Raw genomic sequence first — 23,739 nt, 5'->3', positions numbered from 1 at the left:
TCATGGTCTTTGCAGCGACCTCTCCACTGCAGTTTTCAGGCTGTTAAAAGTGTTGTTAAATGTGCTCTCTTGTGTCTTTTTTCTGCTCCTTGACAGTCTCTGAAATGGAAAACCTGTAGTCTACTATCAGACCTGGGAGAGACTTGTTGTCGGCTTTCATTCTTGGTCAAACAGTGGTTGTGGCAGGAAGTGCAAGTTTCGAAACGGTCCGACTGTCATAAGTTGAAAATAATGTAAACTCGAATCATGTCGCCAAAATCAAAGCCTACAGGCATTGTTTTGAGTCACATTTAAGTATCTTAAGAAGTCAAGAAGTTGACCTCAAAGCAAAATAAATGAAATGTGTCTTCACCGTCATGCAAGTGTTAAAAGAAGTTAACGACGAAGTTCATTGTTAGATCGTAACACAGGCGAGACTCTTTGGAGAAAATAGGGTGAGAAACTTTTCAAGATCATGCAAATTGTCCTTGAATGACTTCATGCATTGAGTTTTCGAAAAGTATTCACTTATTCATATGATTTTTTAAATGAAGTTAACCGTTGCAGTGGAGAGATGAGAGGCAAGTCTCTTCACATTGTTCAGTCTAAGGATTTAATTCTTTTGATGCTCACTGTGCAGAAGTCTAATGTGAAGTCAAACTTCATTTTTTTGCCATTTATAACAGTTGTACTTTTCCTAAAATTGGTCTCAGTTACCAGATTTTGATTTCCCACTGTAAGAGTCTGGTTCTTCTGAGATTTGTGCCTGAAGCTGTTGCCTTGTAAACCTGAGCTTTGGAAACTCTGCTGTGTTGGTTTCCTTTGGGTTTGGGTGGATGCTATGTGACGTCAAGCCGTGAGAATAGGAGCTCCTGTTCTTCTCCGCATCACTTCATCGGAATTGTGATGGCCGAAACGGCAGAGGGATGACGTCATCTCTCTATCTGACTGTGTATATAACACTGCTCAATGACGGAAAGGTCGGGAAAAACTAATTCCCAGACGGAACGTCTCCTGTCAGCTGTCACACTTCCTGGGAGGAGACAGAGTCATGTTACACTGTGTCATTCTTAACCATTGATGACAGTAGTTTTCACTTTTTAGTTTTTAGTATGCGCTTTTTATTGTTTGTGTGCAAATACTTTGGTCTCTGGATGTCTGCCCACGCATCAAGTGTGAATCTAACTCCCTATTTCTAAAATAGTGTCAATCTGTGCAAGACCTTTTTCACTTATGCTCCCCACTGTTATGTAACAGTGGAGCTAATTAACATCATGACCACAGCCACAATGGGTTTCTCAGTCGATGATATGATTATATGATCAGCAAGACCAGAGTCTAAGGCTGAGGATGAGCTGCCAGTTTCTTCTATCAGTGATGCTTTTTCACCATTGCCATCTAATGTGGGCGGAGCATGCTGTCCAAGTTGGAGAATCATTTTAAGGATTCACCCGCTTATCGCCGCTTGCAGCTGTCATGTTTTGTAATTCAAAGTGCCATATGCCCGTAAAATATAGCGGCAAGTGTAGTACAGCGAAAGAGGAAATATTTATCAGGTGCTTCCTTCCTCCAACATTCTGCAGTCTTGTTCTTTTTGCAGACAGCACAAAGGGTCAGGCCCGTGTTGCGTTATGAGTGCGAAAAGAACTCAAAGTGAGTTTAACTACAAGATGCACGATTTCGTGATGCAATTTGTTCTTCGATTAAACAATGGGTCGCTGAATATTCCAGGTCTCCCCATCGGGGCAGTAATGAATCCTCTCAGTTAGATTCCAACGAGGAATTTCCATTCATCAATGCATACTATTTTTTTTTCCTGCTTTCATGCTCTAAAATCACGATTTTTGTTTGTTTGCTGGTGTGCTCCACCTGTTCAGGAAAAAGAGAAGGACAAAAAGGAGAAGGAGGCCAAGGAGAAGGAGAAGAAGACGGTCAACGGGCACCACTTTGCTGCAATGGGCTCCAGCCAGGCGCCACCGTGCTCCCACTGCTTCCAGTGTAATAAGGCCCTCAGCAGCAAGGAGCTCTTTCAGTGCACGTGTAAGTACCGTCACATGTCCTCATTCTGTGTTTTGTTTGTGTGTCGCCCCTGCACAATGTAATGAGATCCCGCCTAAGAGTTGCCTTCACGGTTAAAATGGAGATCACTTCTGAGATGGAGGTGTTCAATTAACAGAATGATTAATATTGCGGTGGCGGCATGGTGGACGAAAGGTTAGCATGTCCACCTCACAGTACAGACGTCTACGTTTTGAATCCCGGCTCCTGTGTGTAGTTTGCATCTGTTTTTCCCTCTGCCTCGACGGGTTTTCTCCGGGTACTCCGGTTTCCTCACACATGATAAAAACATCCATGGTAGGTTGATTGAACACTATGAATTGCCCTTAGGTGTAATAGTGAGCGTGAATCATTGTTGTTTGTCTGTGTGTGCCCTGCGATTGACGGGCAACCAGTTCAGGGTGTACCATACTTACTGCCCGAAGGTTGCTGGGATAGGCTCCAGCACGCCCGTGACCCTCCAAAGGCTAACGCGGTTCGGATAATGGATGGATTATTATTGTTGCCATTGTTGCTGGTGTCTTTGATATATGAATGCATTTTAGGCTTGTCCTGAAATCTCACCTAAAAGCCAAAATATCCCTAAAATTTCATTTTAATCATTTCATTGTTCATTTTAATTTTTAATTTTTTGGCATGTTTTTTAAAATATATACAGTATTTTCAGTCATTTATTTGTTATATTCATTTGGGGTTTTTTGTATTTGATTTATTTTCTCTTTGTTTAATGTCTTTTGGCTAGGTATTTTTATTTCACTTTATTAAAATATTTTTGTTGCATTGATCAATTTTTTGTTGTTTTGTATATTATTTTTATTAGTCATTTTCTATTTTATATTCTCTGTACTTTTTTTCTGTTAGTGTTAAGCCAAAATTAACATTGGTCCGCAAGAATCATTAGCAGTATATTGGCTGATGGTGTCCAAAAACAGCTGCAAAATTAATCACCAGTGTGGTTTATGTGACTAAGGCGGCAAGGAAAAGCAAGAAAGAGGATGTCACCGCTTGCGCAAGATTTTGGCGCAACAGTCTGAAAAAGCAGAAAGCAGCTTTCTACTCATATGTACTATCATTGTGTTTCTTGTCGCTTCTGAGGGTGTTTCCAGGCAGATGCCGGCCTGGAAGACATTCAGGCATTCGCACACTCGCTCTTTTGTGTGAGCTTGAGGCAATGTGCAGGCCCTGCCTATGCAAGATGTCATAAAAAAAGCCCTCGTAAAACCGTTTAAGAGGAGAAAATAGCCGTGGGACTCCGAGCAATCATAGGCTATGTTGCATAATCTGCAAGGTGAACAGTAAAAAAAAAAAGAAAAAAAAGCACCCCAAAAAAGCGAAACATGCCATTTAAAACAATTGAAAATGAAACATAAAAAGTAAGGCAAAAGAAACACAGTAATGACACAAAACAAAATAATGTATTAACCACATTAAAAACAAAATGAATATACAAAAAAATGTATAAAAATATGAACATATGAATATATGAATATAAAATGATATTAAATTTTAAAAATGTTAATACAAAATAAAAGTAAAACTAAATACTAAAATATAGAATAAAAGTTCAATACATTAAATCCAAAGTTTTTAAAATGCACTTTAAATTTATTAACAATTGTGATAAAGTACACTAAAAGGAACCGTAAGACAAAGAACACATATTAAATACAAGAAAAGAAAGAACAAAAACATTAAAAATAGAAATACATAACAATACTACGAAGAAAAATAGGAAAAGACAAAAATGTAGATTTAAGAAAAGAAATAACTAAAGATGAAAATAATAACAATAACACTCACAATCATACCAAAGGACAATGTAGAGTGAACACTTTACCTACCATGCATGTTTTTGGAATGTGAGAGGGCACCAGAGTACCCGGAAAAAACCCACACAAGTACGGGAAGAACATGCAAACTCCACAGAGGAAAGCCAGAGCCCGGAATCGAACCCCTGAAAAATGCCAATAAATACAGAAGAAAATATACACCAGACCTGGATATTTCCCTGCCATGTGAAAGAAAGACGTAATGCTTTCTTTCACTTTGACTCAGACGAGTGCTTGCATTGACATCATTGTAAAAGTGGGAAGTGTGCACTTTCACGCGGAAGATGGTGCTTAAAAAACGAAGGTTAACTTTTGTTGGGGGTGGGGGTATTTATGGTTATATTTTACCAAGCACAAAGTCGTAGGTCAGCGGTCATATTTTCTCAAACTGGAGTTTTAATAGACACTGTGGCCCCAAAGAATCATTTTTGTTTTTTTTTAGAAAGTTATATATCTGTATATATGAAGCATACTCACAAAATAAATATATTTTAGCTATTACTGTATACTGCAATACGATATTAGTACTATGCAACAAAGACCATGTTTCGACAAAAGAATATGATTATTCTTCTTTTGAATTGTTGAAGCAAAATATTTGAAAACAAGAGACTTGTTTAATTACTTTCACAATTCTAAAAAAATAACAAAAAAAACGGAACTATAAGTTATGAAAAGGGAAACAAAAAGTTGGTCCTCATCCTTGTTTTATATGACAGCAATGTCAGACCGACTTTGTTCCCCCGCCTCTGTCAGTACCGTTGACTGCATACAAGACTTTACAGGCAGTATGAAGGGTGTTTCTAGCTCGTGAACTCGGAAGAGGAACTTACATTATTGTTGGTCATCCTTAGTACAGTCAATCCTCTCTAAGTGCACCTTTTTAGCACTTTTCAATGGTAGCATTAGAGGGAGAGATGATGTATGAGTCTCCATTGGAAACAAGAGTATGTTTGTCCTCCAAACTCCAGACCAAATCACACTTTGGCAATCTCCCGATGACTGAGAAACTTTCCCATGCAAAGCAACGACTGTATGTGTCAGCCATTTTAGAATCCCCCCACCCACCCCAAATCCCCCAGTATTACCCCGTGTTGCATCACGCACCACAATCTGCTTTTCATTACAGGGACGGTTTTCCATCCACCACACCTTTTTTTTTCATCCGCCGTTCTCCCACTTTTCTTTCCAGACTGCAATGCCTGCGTGCACAAGAGCTGCAGGGACGGTCTGGCCGTTTGCGCCAAGGTGAAGATGAAGGTAAAAAACTCTGATGCTTTTGCATGTTGTCCTGTGGACCAATACTGAAGCTACCTCTCTCTCTCTCTCTCTCTGTCTCTCTCTCTCTCTCTCTCTCTGTCTCTCTCTCTCTCTCTCTCTCTCTCTCTCTCTCTCTCTCTCTCTCTCTCTCTATGTCTCTATGTCTCTCTCTATGTCTCTATGTCTCTCTCTATGTCTCTATGTCTCTTTCTCACTCTCTGGTTCTTTTAACGCTGGCCAGTTGCCCAGGCAGCATCTTAACACAGTGCCAGATTCCAGCTCCTTCCCCGGTGTCACCATGAGGAACAAATGTGAGTTGCGAGCATCAAACGCATCTTCAAACACGCAGTCATGTATCATGCATCAACATTTGACATATTAGTGTCAAATGTCAACATGCGAAAGAAATGTTAAATCAGCAGAAGTGGTAGAAATGGCTTCCAGTATGGTATGTAGTGCAGTTGGACACCCCAACACCAGCAGTAGCATTAGCTACAAACAGTTTTTTGTTCTTAATTTTATGTCAATTTTTGTTTTTGCATCAAAGGTTTTCAATATATTTTCTGGAATGTTTCAACTTTACTTTTTCTTTTAGTTTTAACATTTTAAAAAATCCTTTCTATTATATGAATGATTTAAATACATTTAGATTTAAATATTTTTACAACTTTTTAAAAATGTAATTTTGGCTAAATGTTATAAAATAGTTTTCACTTTTTCCTCTACTTTTTTAAACTTCAATTTGTAATAAATTTTCTGTCATACAAATGGATTTATATATGTTCATTGGCCTTGAATATTTGTCTTTAATTTTTTTAATTTTATTTTTTAAAATATACATTTTTGAGATAGTGTTAGATCCTTAACATTTTGACTTTTCACGTTTATTTTACCTTTTTATTTTACTTAATTTGGATTTATCTTGCATTGGTTTTGAATATATTCTTTTGGCATCAATAACAGTGAGTAGTAGTGAGTTTGGAGAACGTTTTTCAAGCAGTATAATAGCTGTGGGTTGGTTATGATCTCTGATGTAGTCATATTCATCTGGGTAATCTTATTACAATATCACCTCTAAACCAGAAACCTAAAAGGAGTTCCTCTGGGATTCCTTCTAGAGCCCTTGTGATGTTTTAGGCATGACTTGACCGGTTTGCTTCCCTTCCTGTCCAGCATGCGGGACAAGGGAACGCCCCTGGTCAGTCATCTTGTCCCCAGAGGACCACTCGTCTCTGACTTTGCCACAGTCGCGCCGCCATACCAGCCTCATGCCGTTCCACGGCAACAACCTGTCCAAAAGTCTTTCCATTAGCAACATTGCTGGGTGAGTAGGCAGGACGATTTCCGCAATGACTGCGTCAGTTGATAATATCTGTTCATTGACTTTATTGCGTGTGTGTGTCTGTGTCTGTCTGGTTGTAGTCCAGTGTTTGACGAGATTCCCATCAGGGGTCTGCGCTATCTTTCCCAGTCTACTGACTCGCTCAACAGGACAAATCAGGTCACAGAGTCCATGGAATCACTTACTGACGAAGGTCATTACATACCATCGCAACCATGTAAATAAATGGAGATCCGTTATGATGCCTTTATGTGAGATACATTTATAACATGTCCCAAATAAAAAATAGATGGTAACATGGAAATTTTGCTGGTGCCGGTTGCAGGGACAGAGATGATGGACAGCCAGCTGATGGGCGAGTTTGAGGGCGAGGCCAAGGAGATGGAGGCCGACTCGTGGAGTTTAGGCGTGGAGCACCAGTACCTGCAGCAGCTGGACCGCAATCTGGTCAAGAGGCAGGACGTCATCTACGGTACTCACATGCCACCACGTTACTCATGTACAAACCATATGAAGGATGAAGCCGCTACGTGTGTCTCCAAATGTTTACCCGTTCAACGACTACATAAAAATGAAAAAAAAGCAGAGATGGATCAGAACAAAATTATCGAACTTATCCTCAATGAGCTCATCCTTTCCTAATAAAAAACAAAATCCCAAATTGTGAGTCCGAATCCAGGGATGTCGTTTTAAATTAGATTTTCTGACTAATTTATGACATTATTTACTGTACGGCAGAGCTGATGCAGACGGAGATGCACCACATCCGCACGCTGCGCATCATGTCGGAGGTGTACAGCAAGGGCCTACAAATGGAGGTGCAACTGGAGCCGCAGATCCTAGAGCGGCTTTTCCCCGCGCTGGACGAGCTGCTGGAGCTCCACACGCAGCTTCTCCTACGCCTGCTGGAGAGGAAGCGTGAAAGCCAGGCAGAGGGCGGGCGCTCGGAGCGAGGCGTCATCGTCCACCGGATAGGGGACATCCTCCTCAGCCAGGTGAGAGAGATGATGTTCACATGGCAACAGTTCAGTTCAGTAGGAGTGCTAAAATAGTGAAGTTATGAGAAAAACCAAAGGCAAGTATGTATTGTTATGTCAATGCATGCAGCAGGTCACATTGACTCACAAACATTATTTGTGTTGCAACGATTCATCCAGAAAGGATAAAATGGAGAGGCAGATTTACAAGATAAATAAGCTAGCACCTTTAAGTAAAAAAGATTGAGTAAAAGCTTTGACAAAAAGTGGCAATGTTCAATAAAAAAGTCTTTAAAGTTACAGGAAAAATGTGTAAAAATATATTTGAAACAAGATGAAAAATAAAGCAAAGGTGTGAGAGGTGTAGAAATAAAGGTCTAAGTTATGAAAACCTTTTTGTGAAATGTCAGTGTAATATGGAAAAAAACATTTTTTTCATCGGTTTTTGTTGTTGTTTTCGTTTGTTTGTTTGTTACCCACGTCTGTGCAAAGGGATTTTAAATAAGTTCTAACCCAATCTTTCAAGTTCTCGGGATGCAACAGCGAAAGCATGAAGAGGATTTACGGGAGATTCTGCAGCCGCCACAATGAGGCCGTGAACCTGTACAAGGACCTTTTGACCAAAGAGAAACGCTTCAAGGCCTTCATCAAAGTACGTCCATCTTCTTCCTGAGTAGGAGTTGATCAAACTAAGAGCAAAATAATCCACCCAAAGAGGGATGGCTCATTCAAGCCAATTTTGACAGTGCGGTTTAAAGTTGTTGTTTTTTTTTCCTTCAATCAGAAAAAGATGAGCAGCAGCATTGTTCGGCGTCTCAGCATCCCAGAATGCATTCTGCTGGTGACCCAGAGAATAACCAAGTACCCTGTGCTGATTCAGAGGATCCTGCAGCACACTAAAGGTCAGACAAATGCGCTGACTGCAGACATACCTGAAGCAGTGATTCCCAACCCCTGTGCCATGACACAGTGGAAAATCGTTAACTGTCAAGCAGGAAATAATGTGCTTCCCCTTAGTCGGTTTGAGAATTAATACAAATAATGTCCCGTTATTCAACTTTCTATGCCACTGACATCATGACAGGCAGAGTAATTAAATTGTGGATGGCCGAAGACACAATGAAATTGTGTGTTCTCTCGTTGCCATTCATTCAACAGCAATATAGAGGAAATATTTTGGATTGATTTACTCCTCCTACATGCGCTACACACCTTTACACATGACAGCACAACCTTTTTAAAGCACAACTTTAAAAGCATTTTGATGAATGCCCCGTGTGGGCGGGAAAAAATGTGAAGCACTATATTTAACGAGGGAGGAGGGGTATAACAAAAATTGGAGGGTGGGGATGAAGTGAAGCTCACAGTTTTTCCACATTTTGCCATTGGTATGCACTGTGCTAATTTCTTGTACTATGTATTTTACCGCTGGTCCTCTAATACACTCTTGTGGTGATGGCAAATACACAGACAAATAAAGTCAAAGAGAAAGGAAGACATTCCTTGGATTCTCACTGACTCAACTGCTTTTTTCTGGGAGCAGAGGGCGACAGCGACTACGACGAGCTGTCTGGGGCGCTGCGCCTGGTGAAAGAAATGATCGCTGGCGTGGACGGCCGCGTGAACGAGCACGACAAGCGGCGGCGCCTCAAGGATTTTCACAGCCGCACTGATACCAAGTCCATCATGATGATGAAGAGTGGCCAGATCTTCGCCCGCGAGGACCTGCTGCGGCGGCGCCTGGTCCACGACGGTGCGCTGCAGCTCAAGAGCAGCCAGGGACGTCTCAAAGGTGACCACATTTCCCTAATAATGGGAAAAATATATAGAAACCGCCTAACTACGAGCTCTCCGTCATCTCAGATGTCCACGCACTGCTCCTGTCGGACGTGCTGGTCTTCCTTCAGGAGAAAGACCAGAAATATGTCTTCGCCATGCTGGTAGGCCTGCTCGCCGGAAAAGCACACTTTGTGAAACCGTCTTATTTCACAAATAGACAAAGAAATCACAGAAACGTTAATTATAAGTAATAAGAATAAAATGCGATGAAGGAAAGTTAAATATCAAAATTTCACATATACAGTATATACTGTATATATATATATATACATATATATATATATATATATATACATATACATATATATATAAGAGCTGTCAAACGATTAAAATATTTAATCTAATTAAAAATGCAACTGTCATAATAAACTCAAATTCACTAAAAATTAATCGTGATTACTCGCGCATTTTTTATCGTTTCTGAATTTCCTTTGATATTTTTTTTGTCCTATTTTTCCCCCATTTTAATGCTCTCATCAACATGGAATCATGAATCAGTTTTCTATGTGCAAAATGCAAATATTTACTGAAATAACAATTTCGATTTTCAATTTTACATGAACATTTTTCACTTGGAGCAGTTATGCACACATAATCTCACACAATATTACTGTCCATCAACAACAGTGAAAAAAATATTTTGTCACACAACAGCTGCTTTAACAGCTCTTTTTATGGAATCAAAACAGAGCAATATAACATTATAAAGTGCACATCTAAGGTAAACTAGTACTCAGCCTATCGTGGATTTAAGCCATGGTTGCATACTTCGTTTTTCTCAAGTTTGCTTTGAACACAGCAGTCAGGCTATGTTGATTCTGTTGGTCTTTCTTGCGCGGAAGTCTCTCTACAGTTTTGTGTAGACATAATTTCGGATGACTACACTTGGTTAGATGACAGCACTGGGGGCGTTTTATTTTCAGTGTGTTTGCTAGGTTGCTACCACTGCACCGCTGAACTCTCGAGGTGCCTCAGCGCACCGTCGCTGTCAGACGAATACAGAGAAGCTCCACCCGCTTTATTTATATGGACACGGAACACTGTAACCTTCCACACAAAATAGTTCCAAACAAGTTGCAATCACATCAGTTTCAGCTTGAGTCGAGCTGTGGACAATGTTGACGGGCTTGCATGCAGTAGCCATACATTTAGCTATGGCTTCAGCAAATTTGTTCTTCGTCGTGTTATCCATTTTCTTCGCTTTGAAATTATCCATAGCTGTCTGTCTGAGACGAGGGGGCGGAGTACTCACGTCAGCTGTGTGCTTGGCCATTCAGTGGTATTTCAGACTCGACGTGCTATGATGATAGCGCAGTTTACGACTGCAAAACATACAGGTAACTTTGGTCTTGTCAGTGGAACAATCTGGCAACTTTTTAAAAGTAAACTTTCCATTCATAAACTCTTTAAGTATCCGTTTTCGGTGTCTCGCGCTGCCGTGGCTGGCAAAACAAACGTGCGTGGACATGTGCAACGCGCTTGTTGTTTTGTTTCTGGTTTATTTATAGAGCAACGTAACATCCGCTGTGACGTGTGCCGCGTTAATCTCGCGAGAAAAATTTGAATCCCGTTAAAATTCATTTAAATTAATGGCGATAAAAACACGCTAAACTGACAGCTCTAATATATATATATATGTATATATATATATATATATATATATATATATATATGTAATGTGTGTGTGTATTTTTATATTTAGAAAAAGAATTACAAAAAGAATGCCATGTAGCTATGAGCTTCTTTTTCCACCTTAGCACACACAAACACACACACCCGTGCACACTGAGCGAGCGAGAGGGGGAGAGAATCTTAGCGGCCTGCGGCAAAGAAACCACAATCATCATCACGAAATTGCCCGGCCATTTCAGAGCGGAGGCCTTTAAAAAGACAAATCACATGTTTGTAGATTGGAGGGCAGCCTCAAGCAAAAACACGAGAGTAATGGCGCGCAGATCTCCACCAAGTCCAAACCATCCGAAATCCATGAAGTCTTTGGCGATTCAGCACCACTCTGTCCTGTAGGGGGCAGTAATGCTAACTAAATTTTACAGTGGGGGGTGGTGTAGGGGTTCACTGGAGCTCCATCTGCTGGATCTGGTGGGTCACTGACCCACTTGGTCCCAATCCAAGTTGACTGTAACAAGAGAAAGTGAAACGCCTCAATTTATGCTTAATGTACCCTCCACACAATTTTGTATTCTTTAAAGGAATCTTGCAAACCAACCAACCAACCAACCTGAAAAACAAACACCAACATATGCTTTTCCATGGCACGTTTTCTCTTGGATAAACAGCACATACCTTTGACCCACCAAATGTTATCATTATTTTAGGTCTAATCCTACCTCTTAATTAATTAATAGTGTTTTACAATATATATACAGTATATTCTTACCCTCATAAAATGTTTTGTTGTTTATATTCTACTTGAGTTTTTTTCTTCCACAATGGATGTGAACATTAACTATTTTCTATTGTTCTGCATCTGTTTTTATTCCCTCACTCCATCCAATGCAACTCTAATCTTCTGCTTGTTTTCCCCTGTTCACATTTGATGCTTGCTGTCATTTTTTTTCCTTTTCCCTCCTCGCCGCTTCACCAACCCATTTCCTGCCGACTGCCTCCTCATCATCATCATCGCCATCCCTTTCTCCTGTCATGTGTCTTCCTCCTCCTTCTCCTCGGCCCTCCCACCCACTGTCTAAACTAACCCCCTCACCCCGGTAGGACCAGCGCTCGACTGTCATCTCGCTGCAGAAGCTGATTGTGCGCGAGGTGGCCAACGAGGAGCGCGGACTTTTCCTCATCACGGCAGGTATCGAGAAGCCAGAGATGATGGAGGTGCTGGCCAGCTCTAAGGAGGAACGTAACACCTGGATGCAGCTAATACAGGACGCCATGCAGTCCATGTGAGTACCCACAGCTAACAATTATGGCCCACCATGGATTCACATCCCTTTGGCTCAGGTAGGCCTGTGCTGCAGCCCAGGAGTTAGCCTGAGTACAAAGTCGGGGAGTGAAAGAGTTATCGGGCATGCTGCCGGAAGGTTCCTTTTTAATTACGCCAAACAATGTACAGTGATGCCATGAATATTCGCAGGTCACAAATAATTAACATTTCCAATTTGTATTTTTCATCCATGGAAAATATTCCCAGCTATGCGCAAAAGCGTAACTTTTTTTTTTTGCACTCTCACTTTCTGAAACAACCTAATAAACCACAGGATGCTGCCAAAGTCCTGTCTGCATAGGAAAGACAGTCCAATAACTGGTGCCAAGAAAGTAGCTAAGGGAGTTGCAACATTAGATTGATGAAATAATAAAGTGTATTTTCCAATATCATCTGACATCTTAAGTTAGGCGACTTATATTTACAAAGATTTGGAAATTGCTTATTATTTAAAAAGTATGAATGTGAAAAAAATATCCTCTTTCTCAGCTTGGTATAGTGCTTAAAATCTTTCTTGAGCATTAACTGATAAGTGAATTGTAGCACCACTGTTACTGTAATTGACATCAACATTTAATATATCATATCTCACCTTTTCAAACACTTAATATATTCCCATTTTGATGCTGAAAAATATCGTTCGTGTTACTCTCCACTTGATCTTTTTTTAATATTACAATAATATTAAAGCCACCATTTATACAGTAATTATGCAGTGCAATTGAACAGTATGCAGAATTCTTTTCTTTGTATTGCTAATGTTATTGATACAATTTTTCAAATATGGAAATTCTGACATATTGTTCTGGACGTGAGTTTCTGTTGGTCGGCAGCGCCACAATTGGTCATTCCTTTTTTAAGTGAAATTGTATTATTTTCTCTTTTGCATTCATAATGGCTCTTTAACCAAGCAAAGATAATTGTTATCCAAATACTCGATTATTTAATAGAATTTTCAGGAGGATACTTGTATGCTTAAATTGCCAGCACTACATTTAATTGCCCCTGTTTTACTGTCATATTTTTATAGTTTAACAAAATCCTTGTCACCTGGGATTAACCAGAGAAAAATTGTTTCTCAAAATTAAAAAATTGCTCCTCAAGTGAAGTTATTGAAGAGCAAAACTACTCTTCAAAGGAAAAAAATGTATTTTCTTGGTCGAATAAAATTAACGGAGTCACAATTAAACGCTTTGCTGTTGTGCGGCACAGGGAGAGGGACGAGGACGAGGGCATCCCCAGCGAGACCGAAGATGACAAGCGACAACTGGAGATCAAAGCCAAAGAAATGAGAGGCGAGCAAATAACTCCAGAATGTCCTCCGGATGCTTCTTTAGTATCGGAAGTAGTTAACTCTCCTCCCTCTCTTTCCTTCATCCCTCCTTTAGACCTGCTGAAGCAGAAGGATTCTCAGATCATGTCCCTGCTGGAGGAGAAAGTGCGGCTCTTCCGCGGCATGTGTGAGGGCTCCAGTCCAGTTGAGGAGGCCTGCCGGCAGACCAGGCACTTCTTCAGGTCCCCTGTCGGACCGGAGCCCCCCATGGGGGCCTGCGTCATGAAGGACGCCCTGCAGGAAGGTAAGCGGGGCGAAGCTTAAACGCTGCCGATGAGTCTTGTGCTTCATAAGGATGCTGGAGATGTTTGTTATTGCTTCTAGGGCCTGCTGCTTCTCTTCTAAATGCAAATTTTTCTCACACTCCATTGTCCTTAAGGATCCAGCTGCAGTGAAGACTGTTTGTTTTTCTGACAACACAATTCGGCAACTTCGGCGTTAAAGTGACTTTTAATGTCTTTTACACTGCACAACTTAACTGCATGCCAGGATTCTCTCGCCACAATTTGTGGCATACCCGTCACTTTTCACCATTAGAAATGGCGCGACGAGAAATACGCCATATTGAAACACAAAAGTGCATAGCACGCTCAGTCACACAATGTGCGTCATAGGCTTAATGTGATGGCTCCGCCGATTTTCATGACAGCCACAATAGGAATAAACATATCGACTAGGAATCATGCACAAAATTTATTTTAGTGGCATGGACAGTGAAAGGTAGATTCACAATTACGGGAGGATTTTTTTTGCCTTTTAACTCTGAAATGCAATTGGTCAGGCACCATCGTGCCTTTTTGTCTGTAATACAGGTGTAGTCATTTTCCTATTGCAATTTTGCACAGTAGCATAAAACACAAGTAGAAATCATCCATAGTAAAAAAAGAAAAGGAAAATTCCACCGTATGTTTGCTCACGCAAAGTAAGTACACTTGGGCACTGTGGCGTGATACGCTATCATATAAATTATGCAATGGCTTTTCTCGCCAAGTTTTTATGACAAGCGCCACCTTGCACAATAGATGTAACCTGAATGACTTGAGACAATAGAGAAAAAAATGTAATGAAACGCACAGCCACACAGGCAACATTAAACTCATCAGGCTCCACTTTGCTCAATTTAAAAACAAACAAACAAATCATTTCCTTTTGTGGCTGAGTACTAAATAGAGGAGAGACTTGTCCTCCTTCATTGGTTGTCTTTGTTTGTTAGCATGTAGCCGTAGCCATTAGCGGTAATGAACGTTACTAGTCGACTTAAAAGAACATCAATTCAAGGCCTGTTGAAGATGTCTCGTTTTGTATTGCAGTTCTTTTCTTTTTGCACGCCTTCTGCCTCATTTCATCTGAGCACGCTGACTGTTCTTTCCACTTGATTAGATACAATACACAATTTGCTCACCCCCCGTCCCCCCAGCCCCCCACTCTGCTCAACAATAATTTGGGCATACATATACATTCAGGGCATGCTGAAATTATTCATCAGGCTACACTTTTTCCACATTTTGTTACCAACTTACAGCAAAATTGGATATGGTAATGTCTTCCCTCATCATTTCTACACACAACTCCCAACAATGATAAGGGGGTTAACAGCTCAAAGCACACAGAAAAGACACCGAAGGAGAAGGTTCATGATTAGTATTTGAATGTCCACATTTCTGGAGAGATCTGAAAATGGCTTTGCACCGACGGTCCCCATCAAACCCAATTGGGCTTGGGGTGCGCTGCAAAGAGGAATGGGCAAAACTGCCCAACGATAAGTGTCCCAAGGCGCATCAGATTAAAAACAAACTTGAGCTTGTAATTGCTATTATCAACAAAGCACTAAACAAGGGCTGTGAATGTATATGTGAGTTTTTAATTTTTTATTTTTAAATTTACAACAATTTCAAATTTTGAAAATCTTATTTCATGGTCATTATGGGGTCTTGTGTATAGAAATTTTGCAACACGGCTGCGACAAAGTAAAACTTAGGATACTTTATGAACACATTGTCTATCAAAAAAAATGAATACTTGTGTTTTGGGGCGTCAGATTCGATGCATATTTCTGCCCGTACGTGCCCACGGCACCAATAATTGATTACTTGCACTAACTAACGTAAGCACATGGCGCCTGAAGACTAGATGTGATGTCACACCAAATCATGGTGCATTGAGCTAAGGCTGTGATTTTTTTTTCCATATTGTCCTTTTGGTGTGTTGTGTGTAAAATTTTGAACACACACAGTTGAAGTCTCGTCAACATATTTGAATGTAAAGTACGCGGAACAGGTTGTTGCTTGGCAACTGCCTTTGTAACCCTGTTATCCGGATGATTCGTTTACTGACCTCACATTGATTTTTTTTTTTTCTCGTCGTGCGTGTGTGTGTGTGTGTGTGTGTGTGTGTGTGTGTGTGTGAGACAGTGGAGACACTGCAGACCCTGGTGAACAGTAGCCTCGGCGGGGCGATGGCCGGTGTCCAAGATGGCGTAGGCGGAGGAGGCGCGCCCGGCTCGGGGTGCCTGCCCCGACGGGCCGAGACCTTTGGCGGCTTTGACAGTCACCAGATGCACCTCAGTAAGAGTAAGTGTGGAAGTGCGTATGGACACTTGGTCAGATGTAGCCGCACAATCTTAACAGGCAAACAATAAAGTGGTTCAGCTTCAGTTTATGATTAAAGTATTCATATATGGTTCAATGCCATCACTTTTATTAGGGCTGGGGGTGTTTTGTTTTTACTTCCTTCTATTAGGTTTGCAAGATTATTTAGGTTAGAAATGCCCACGATGTCCCTTTTCAAGCTATTGAAATTGGTCAAAAGACACCAAAGAGATTAGACATCAGGATTTGTCAGTAATATTTGATATGTGAACAAACATTTCTCTGATTGGATCGCTCTTATCCTTGGATTGAATCTGGAACAGTAACAATGAAAAACGGCTTTTCTCCGATTGGATGTAAGCTTTCCCTCAGCGTCTTGTGGCGGCCGAGCGTTCATAGCAAAGTTCCGTTTTGATCCTTCGGTGTCAGCCCTTACTCTCATTGTGAAACTGAACACACCTAGCATTGTTCACCCACAAATAGGAAACGTGAGATGGTTTCCAATGCTGTTGACAGGCTTAGTCTTTACCTGTTAATGTGTTGCGACAAAAGTAATCATAAAAGCCGCCAGGACGTATATTGATAGCTATTTAGCTGCAATTTCTACATGGCCTGTTCATTTTTTGCGTTGTCCAATTGTGCTGCTGATGTAATTAAATATTACATTTAAAAAATGAGTACTTGCCTGATGTTTATGAAGTCCTCCTCCCAGAAATGTGCCTCTCAACACAGCACACTTCTGACTGTGAAATGCCCAAAATAAATTGAAGCCGTTCATTCCTTGGTTTCTCAGAGGTTGGCAGTTGATGCAAAGTTTACATTTGCACAAAATGCAATAGCGTTGTCGCTCATTTTGCGTGTGCCAACCACCAAGGGGGCACCTACTTGTCTACTGAGTAGTGTATCCACATCGCAATGACAATTACATTTGAAAGGCTCGTTTTTCTCCCTTTGACAAAGACCCCAATTGGTCCAACATGACCACTCCTCTCACCTTGATCCGTCATATTGTTCATAAAAGCCACCGTGCATAATAGAAATAAAATACCATTTCTTGTTTAGTTCTTTTGTGCACAATGGCAGTAAGATTCCACATTATTCTGAGCTAAAACAAGTTGAATAACTGTTAGCTCCTATCAAGTAACCGTGAGATGGATGCTGACGGATCTGCGTCTGTCTCATCTGGTAGATGGGGACAAAGACGAGAGCGAAGATGCCACCAGAGATCTGCGGAGGACCGAGTCAGACAGTGTCCTAAAGAAGGTACGAAAAGCCTTACTATTTATACCTATTGGCCTTTTTGGAAATGATTTCGAGTCATTCTATTACCCAAGACATCATTAATTAAACGAAATAATACAATGTGCGTAACTGAGCCTGGGGTGTGCTTCATTTTTGAACCTCTAGGATTAATTTGAATCGTTCAATTTTACTGTGCAGGAGGATCAATTACCTTTTGACACGTACGATGTGCCGGCGCGTGATACAGCATGCCAACACCTGCTGCTGTGGATTATTTCTAATTGTTATCATTACTTCTCTTGGGCAAATCGGCGGCACTAAACTGTGGATTATTTCTCAGTATTTTATTTATTTCTGTAGTGCACACTGACGGTTGTCATGAATAATGGGCAACGAACGGTCGCACGTTACATAATGATATGAAAACTTGCAAAATTTTGTAATTTTCTTTTCGTTGCATAAGTGTTACATCATCATCTGCTTGTTACAATGGCACGGCCACATGCACGCTCACAAGCACCCACACGTGCACGCACACCGACACTGATTTTTGTCCTTGTGTTTGTGTATGCCGGCAAGGGAGGAAACGCCAACCTGCTGCAGCTGCTCAAGAGGAACAGCGAGGTAAAGAAGCCACTTCCCGTCGCTAACCTGATTAGCCAGGCCGCTGTTGACATGGAAACCGGCCAAGTTGTGTTTTCAGCCTCTGTGTCACTTGATCTCGTAGGACTCGTTGCCATTTGCTGTCCTATAAATCAATATGTATTGCTCATCTCCCGTAAAATATTCTTTGTGTATGTCAAAAGTGCTCATTGCATTGTATTTCCCAACAGCAGGTGCTCCACAGCGTCTCGAATCTGTACTTGCTGCTCAGCACGCTGCAGGTATGACATCTTCAGTATATCGCATGCACCTGACCGCTTGGGAATGCATGTTCACGTCCGATGACCGCAAATAATGTCTTTGTTTTTTTTGTGGTTGTTGTTTTTTTTTATAGGCAGTGGTGGTGCAGCAGGACAGCTTCATAGAGGACCAACGTCAGGCCCTGAGCGAGCGCTCACCGTCGGCGTGCTCGTCGTCACGGTCGTCTTCACGGCCCAGCTCCCTGGTCGAACAGGAGAAGCAGCGGAGCCTGGAAAAGCAGCGGCAGGAGTTGGCGTCACTGCAGAGGCAGCAGGCGGCGCATGCCGAGGAGCGGCGCCGGCGCGAAAAGGAGTGGGAGCTCAGGGAGCGTCTGCTTGGCGACAAGGAGACACTGCTGAACGCGCAGGTACGGTCGATCCATTTGCTGCTCTGAAAAAAAACGGGATTGGAAAAAAAACCCCCAATGAGATCATGAATTTATTACTTCATTTAAGCAACAGGAACATTTGACTTGGTGAGATTTATTAAAGTAAATAGACATTCCTACCCCCCCATGGGTGTGTTTGTACTTCTAGCACTGATAGAATTGTGGTATTTATTGTTGTAAGCTAAACTTATTCATGACCTGGATAAAAATGTGGATGTTGAAAGGTAAAATTCTTATGGAAAAGTTCCACGCACAAAAACTGCCTGTATCTTGGTTATAATTAAGCGGTCGTCACTGCAGCAGGAGGATCTGTCCAAGCAGCAGCGGGCGCTGGAGGACGAGAGGCGAGAGCTCGCGAGTCGGAAGGAGGACTACCAGAGGGATCTGGAGAGGCTGAGAGATGCCCAGAGGAAGCTGGACAAGGACAGGGAGGCCCTGCAGAGGCAGCTCGACAAGATGGACGAGCTACGGCGTGCCGAGGTGAACAACAACAACACAGTCACTTTAAACAGGCGACGGTTGACCTCTGCCACGTGCTACGCCGGCCGCAACCTTCCATGATAGAAATTAGGGCTGAATAATTTAATTGCATTGACAATATAATGCAATATGATAAAATGCGATTTGCTAATTGCATCGGCTGAGATTTGACCGGTCATTGGGAGCAGAGCAGGCACAAACGTCAAAACTGTGCCGAGAGTCTGCCGGCCTGGGTGTGTGTAATTTCTGAGATTTCTGTCTCACGAGACCTTGAGGTCAGTATCTAACATGTTCTTTTTTTTTGCCTTATAAGATTAAAAAAAAAAAAAAAAAGCTTTGTGCACTTCTTGAGCAGTGAGCGAATCAAAACGCATCCTCCGGTCAACTGACTGGAAATGGCAGCCCCCGGCTGGAAAGTTGTCAGCGGCCACACATTTAGAAGATGAATTTGTCTGTGTGTGGCCAGATGTTTCACGAAATAAACTGAAGACAGACGAAATGATGTTACTCCTCGTTTAATGGATGAGGTGTCACTGTCGTCCGCAGCCGCCGGTTGGAATGCCTTCTGGTTCTTGCCTGTTTTCGGAATCAGAAGATGTTGCGTCATGTAGGCAGGAAGTTGACATGTGCACTCTAGTTCTCTAGTTTATTCCTCATTTACAGTACACACTTATATTTTTACGCAACACTTGTTTGGTAGAATTGTATTGTAATAAAGATTAAATAATTGCTTGTGTTTGTTCCAATTTATATCAGAAAAAGTGGGGGTGGGGGAGTCCAATGTTGAAGAAAGAAATCACAATTAGATTATTTTCAGAATCGTTTAGCCCTAAAACCTGAAACCCGAAATAACATTGAGCCAAAAATAGCCACGATGTACTCTGCCATGCGCAGGAACATGTTCTTCTTCCTGTTAGTGGAGTGCACAATGGAAATCAACAGAAGGCCTCAAATTAATCCATGGAGTTAAAAAAATAAAAATCTTAAGACACCCAAAGTCATGCTGATTTAATGTGGCTGCACATCTCGCCAGTTATTGCTGAAAAGTAAGCACTGGTTGTCCGCCACCTTGCGCAGTCGAAATAAACTTGCCCAATTGACTTGCAGCGGACTCCCTCCACCGCCTCGGAAGAGTCCCAGTTGGCGGGCAGCTGCCAATCTTTGGATCTGGACCACCTCGACATGTCCTCTTCATCCTCCTCGTCTTCAACGTCGCAGCGCTGCAAGGCCAAGACACGCAGTCTCAACCCTTTCACGTCGTCTTCATCTTCGTCGGCGGCGGCGGGCGTATTGAAGGCCGGCGAGGCCAGCACGCAGCTGTCCAAGAGCTTGTTGCAGCTGGCCAAGCATCGTGGCAAGGAAGGCAAAGACAAGCGCAAGAAGAAGGTGAAAGGACAGGCCGCAGGTACGCATTGTGCTCGTTTTTACCTGCGCTCAGGGCGCATCCTGAATGCAACACTCACATGAATTATTTTTAATCGCATACTTTTTCTTCAACACCAACAGAGTCCTAGTTTTTTATTGACTTTTTTTTAACGTCAGCTTCTCCCTGAGATTGTAATCTACCTGTAGATAGTAAAATGCGAAAAGCACTATCATGGCTGCAATTTGGAGCCGTTCACTTCGTGAACTATGGCGCTCGGTTATAAAATGGGGTGGCTGTGGCTCAGAGCACGTTGGCCGGCGCCCGAAGGGTTGCCGGTTTGAACCTTGACGAAGTGTCCTCGGCCACAACACTCACTCAACCTCTGCGTTGGCATTGTAGATGGAAAAACAGTTTTCAATTGCCTTAACTGGTCAAACAAAGAATCATTTAAATAACAATAAATAAATAATACACATACACAAATAGCACATGTACAAAACTTGATATATATGGAAAAAAATAAGATCAAAGTGGGAAAATATTAAAAACATCAATAAAATAACTTAAAATAAATAAATAATTTTGGCACGCGTTTAAAAGAACCTGCTGAAAATTATCTACAAAATCAAGTACACTCGCTCGTGTAGTGGAACAATCTTTAACCTGTAAATTGCTCTAGTTTTCCCATAGGTAAAACGTCAGTAAAATTTTATGACATGGTCAATTCCAGACTCCCAGCACCTCTCCGAGGCTCCTCTGGATGGGGAGATCTTCTTCTGCTGACTCTCATCTTGCTCCCTCCTCAGCCTCGCTCAACGACAACACTTTCTAGCTCGCCTGCAACCCTGTTCGCCAGACAGGACGTGCCGGTGTGCTCCCACTTCCCTGTCGTTGTGGTGTGAGAGTAGCGACAAACTTTGAGCATGGAAGCAAACAACCACAAAATGGCCACCAATGATTTTGATGCCGGCTTTCCGTTTTTTTTGGGGGGGGGTTGTTTCCCTTGCCCCTCCTATCTCATAAACATGCTTTTGGCTAGTGGATTGATTGGCACACATACATACGCAACACACACACACGCACGCACGCACAAAATCGTAGCGGTGCATCCAAATGGCACTCGGCAAACAGACGGGAATGTCAACAAGCTCCATATGGCGCCGCAGCCCGAGAAGAGAAAGCAATTTCACTTTAAAAGACCACGACTGGAAGTGCGGAAGGAAACTTGTCCAAATAAAATAAAACATACTGTGTTCAGCAAATAACTCCACGTCGCTTGACTTGAAGCCAGTCGCGAGTCGTCACAAAGTTTTCATCGTTAGCTTTCATCAAATCACATCAGATCGATTCTTGCCTTTTTCGGTGAGCCAAAAAGTAAGAGGATCATTTTCAACGTAATCGTCCATGCCGTGAAGCACTTTGCTCGCCTCTGACATTTTTTTGCGGGGGCTAAATGTTGAGGCTGTCAAACCAAGACCATCTCAGTTGGTTTTGAAGTGACGACTGAATGAGAAGACAAGACAAGCGCTTTCAGCAAAAATTAGACAGCCGGTTTTCCAATCCAATCCCCAAATTCAGAAGTACCTTGTTTTATTCATGTTGAATGTTGTCCCAATAAAAAGCATCCACAGCCCTGTGAAATTTTGTGATATAGGGCCTATGTATTTTTCCAATACAAAAAACAATTTTTTTCCTGATCAATATCTAAAAATGATCAAATTCTTAGATATTCATTTGCCTGTCCGACAAAGAGTCAGTTTGGCCAAATTTTGTGATTATTTTATTATTTTTGGTTAAAATACAAAACAAGCAATGCTTGTTTTTCTGAATCACACAACTGAGAGTTACTATTGGATTTATTATTCTTAAATGTTGTCCAGTGAGACATACAAAGCCAAATTTAGTTTTTCTGAGCAAAATCTGAAAATGAGATACCAGTTTTATTTGCATCCAGCGCTGTTGACCGTATGAAGAACTTTGCGTAAATCACAAAATTTGGAGAAACACATTTTATTCACATTGAACATTAATATCGGACAAAAAAAATCATTTTTTGTTAGTGTTGAATGTATGATGAAAAGCACATACCACCAAATGTTGGGATTTTTTATATTAAATAAAAAACTTTTTTTTTTCCAAAAAATAAAAATACTTTTGATTTCTGCCAAAAAAGACCTGGACTTCTCTGGAAAAAAATGCATATATAAAAATAACAGCATTTGGTGACACATTGGACGATGCCCCTAACAAGATTGTCATTTTATTTGAGTTGATTTATTGGCTACCTGCAGGACAGGTAAAAACAGACAGGAAGTTGGGAGTGTGTCATGGCCACTATTTTTCTCTGACATTTACGGAACGCTCCGGAACCACTAAGGGGCACTGTGACATGTTGTTGTTTGTCTGTGACCTAAGGATTCCAACTTGATGCGGACGTTAGAATAAGCAATGGGCAGCGGCTTTATTGTGGAAGGACAATAAGCTCTTCTACTTCCTGTAAGGGACAATCAGTTAAGTCACCGCCAAGCCCCCCCCCCCCCCCAGCTTTTTTTTCTTTTTTTGGGGCGAGCTAATGGTGAAATGCACTAAAAGATGGGAGAGCTCACTTGTTTCAGTCTATGTGAAGTAAAAAAACAAAAAAAAAACAAATGTAAATATGATTTATGTATAAAACAATCAAATGTTGCTTTTGTGAATTAATACAGTATTTTTTAAGGATGCGTTATTTATGTTTTATGGTTCCCCTTTTGGGGATGGTAAACAATGTAAAATGATGTCTAATAAAAATATTGAAGACATTTTTGATTGATCCATTGATTGAAATTTTAGATATTCCAGTTTTATTGAATGCGACATTATATTTTGTCAAAATTCCAAAGGTACATACTGCTCATTATTTTCTTGTATTTTACATTTGAAGCATGAGTAGACGCCCAAAAAAGTCAAGAAACCATGCCTTAAAACACACTGGAATTCCAAGAAAAAAATGCCTCTGAAGCATCTCTGACTGACCCGAGTTTTTCTTAGCAGCATGGAATTTGATAAGTGTGTTTATTATGAGTAGACCCACAAAAAAATTCCAACAACCCATGCCTAAAAATGCACAAGAAGTCATCCGGTCTGTTTAGAAACCCTCAGATATTTGACCTCTGACTACTATAAAAAAAATGAAGCCACCCCCCCCCCAAGCCATTTGCGCCAT

At 41.3% G+C, this 23,739-nt stretch overlaps 1 protein-coding gene across 7 annotated transcripts in view; it reads left to right on the top strand.

Annotated features, from left to right (window-relative positions):
• The window catches only part of akap13a (A-kinase anchoring protein 13a), an 87,524-nt gene extending 64,189 nt beyond the window's left edge, over window positions 1–23,335 (top strand). For 6 of the 7 annotated variants that reach the window (XM_086107560.1, XM_086107561.1, XM_086107562.1 and 3 more), the window contains 22 exons: window positions 1,857–2,019; window positions 5,059–5,126; window positions 5,368–5,437; window positions 6,300–6,450; window positions 6,549–6,685; window positions 6,794–6,940; window positions 7,207–7,463; window positions 7,972–8,097; window positions 8,230–8,347; window positions 8,989–9,237; window positions 9,309–9,385; window positions 12,015–12,196; window positions 13,450–13,532; window positions 13,626–13,814; window positions 15,982–16,140; window positions 17,348–17,421; window positions 17,980–18,024; window positions 18,234–18,284; window positions 18,398–18,670; window positions 18,992–19,171; window positions 20,279–20,576; window positions 21,268–23,335. In XM_086107560.1, coding sequence (XP_085963686.1) covers window positions 1,857–2,019; window positions 5,059–5,126; window positions 5,368–5,437; window positions 6,300–6,450; window positions 6,549–6,685; window positions 6,794–6,940; window positions 7,207–7,463; window positions 7,972–8,097; window positions 8,230–8,347; window positions 8,989–9,237; window positions 9,309–9,385; window positions 12,015–12,196; window positions 13,450–13,532; window positions 13,626–13,814; window positions 15,982–16,140; window positions 17,348–17,421; window positions 17,980–18,024; window positions 18,234–18,284; window positions 18,398–18,670; window positions 18,992–19,171; window positions 20,279–20,576; window positions 21,268–21,320 — 3,150 coding nt within the window. In that variant the 3' untranslated portion in view covers window positions 21,321–23,335. The remainder of the gene's footprint in view (window positions 1–1,856; window positions 2,020–5,058; window positions 5,127–5,367; window positions 5,438–6,299; window positions 6,451–6,548; window positions 6,686–6,793; window positions 6,941–7,206; window positions 7,464–7,971; window positions 8,098–8,229; window positions 8,348–8,988; window positions 9,238–9,308; window positions 9,386–12,014; window positions 12,197–13,449; window positions 13,533–13,625; window positions 13,815–15,981; window positions 16,141–17,347; window positions 17,422–17,979; window positions 18,025–18,233; window positions 18,285–18,397; window positions 18,671–18,991; window positions 19,172–20,278; window positions 20,577–21,267) is intronic. The other variant, XM_086107559.1, reaches the window with a different exon arrangement.
• The last annotated feature ends 404 nt before the right edge of the window (window positions 23,336–23,739 follow it).

This window comes from Hippocampus guttulatus, chromosome 3, assembly GCF_054856545.1.
Source record: "Hippocampus guttulatus isolate MCC_2025c chromosome 3, RoL_Hgut_1.0, whole genome shotgun sequence".
Lineage (NCBI taxonomy): Eukaryota > Metazoa > Chordata > Actinopteri > Syngnathiformes > Syngnathidae > Hippocampus > Hippocampus guttulatus.
Note: the sequence above shows the minus strand (reverse complement) of the source record. Positions and strands in the feature narration are given on the sequence as shown.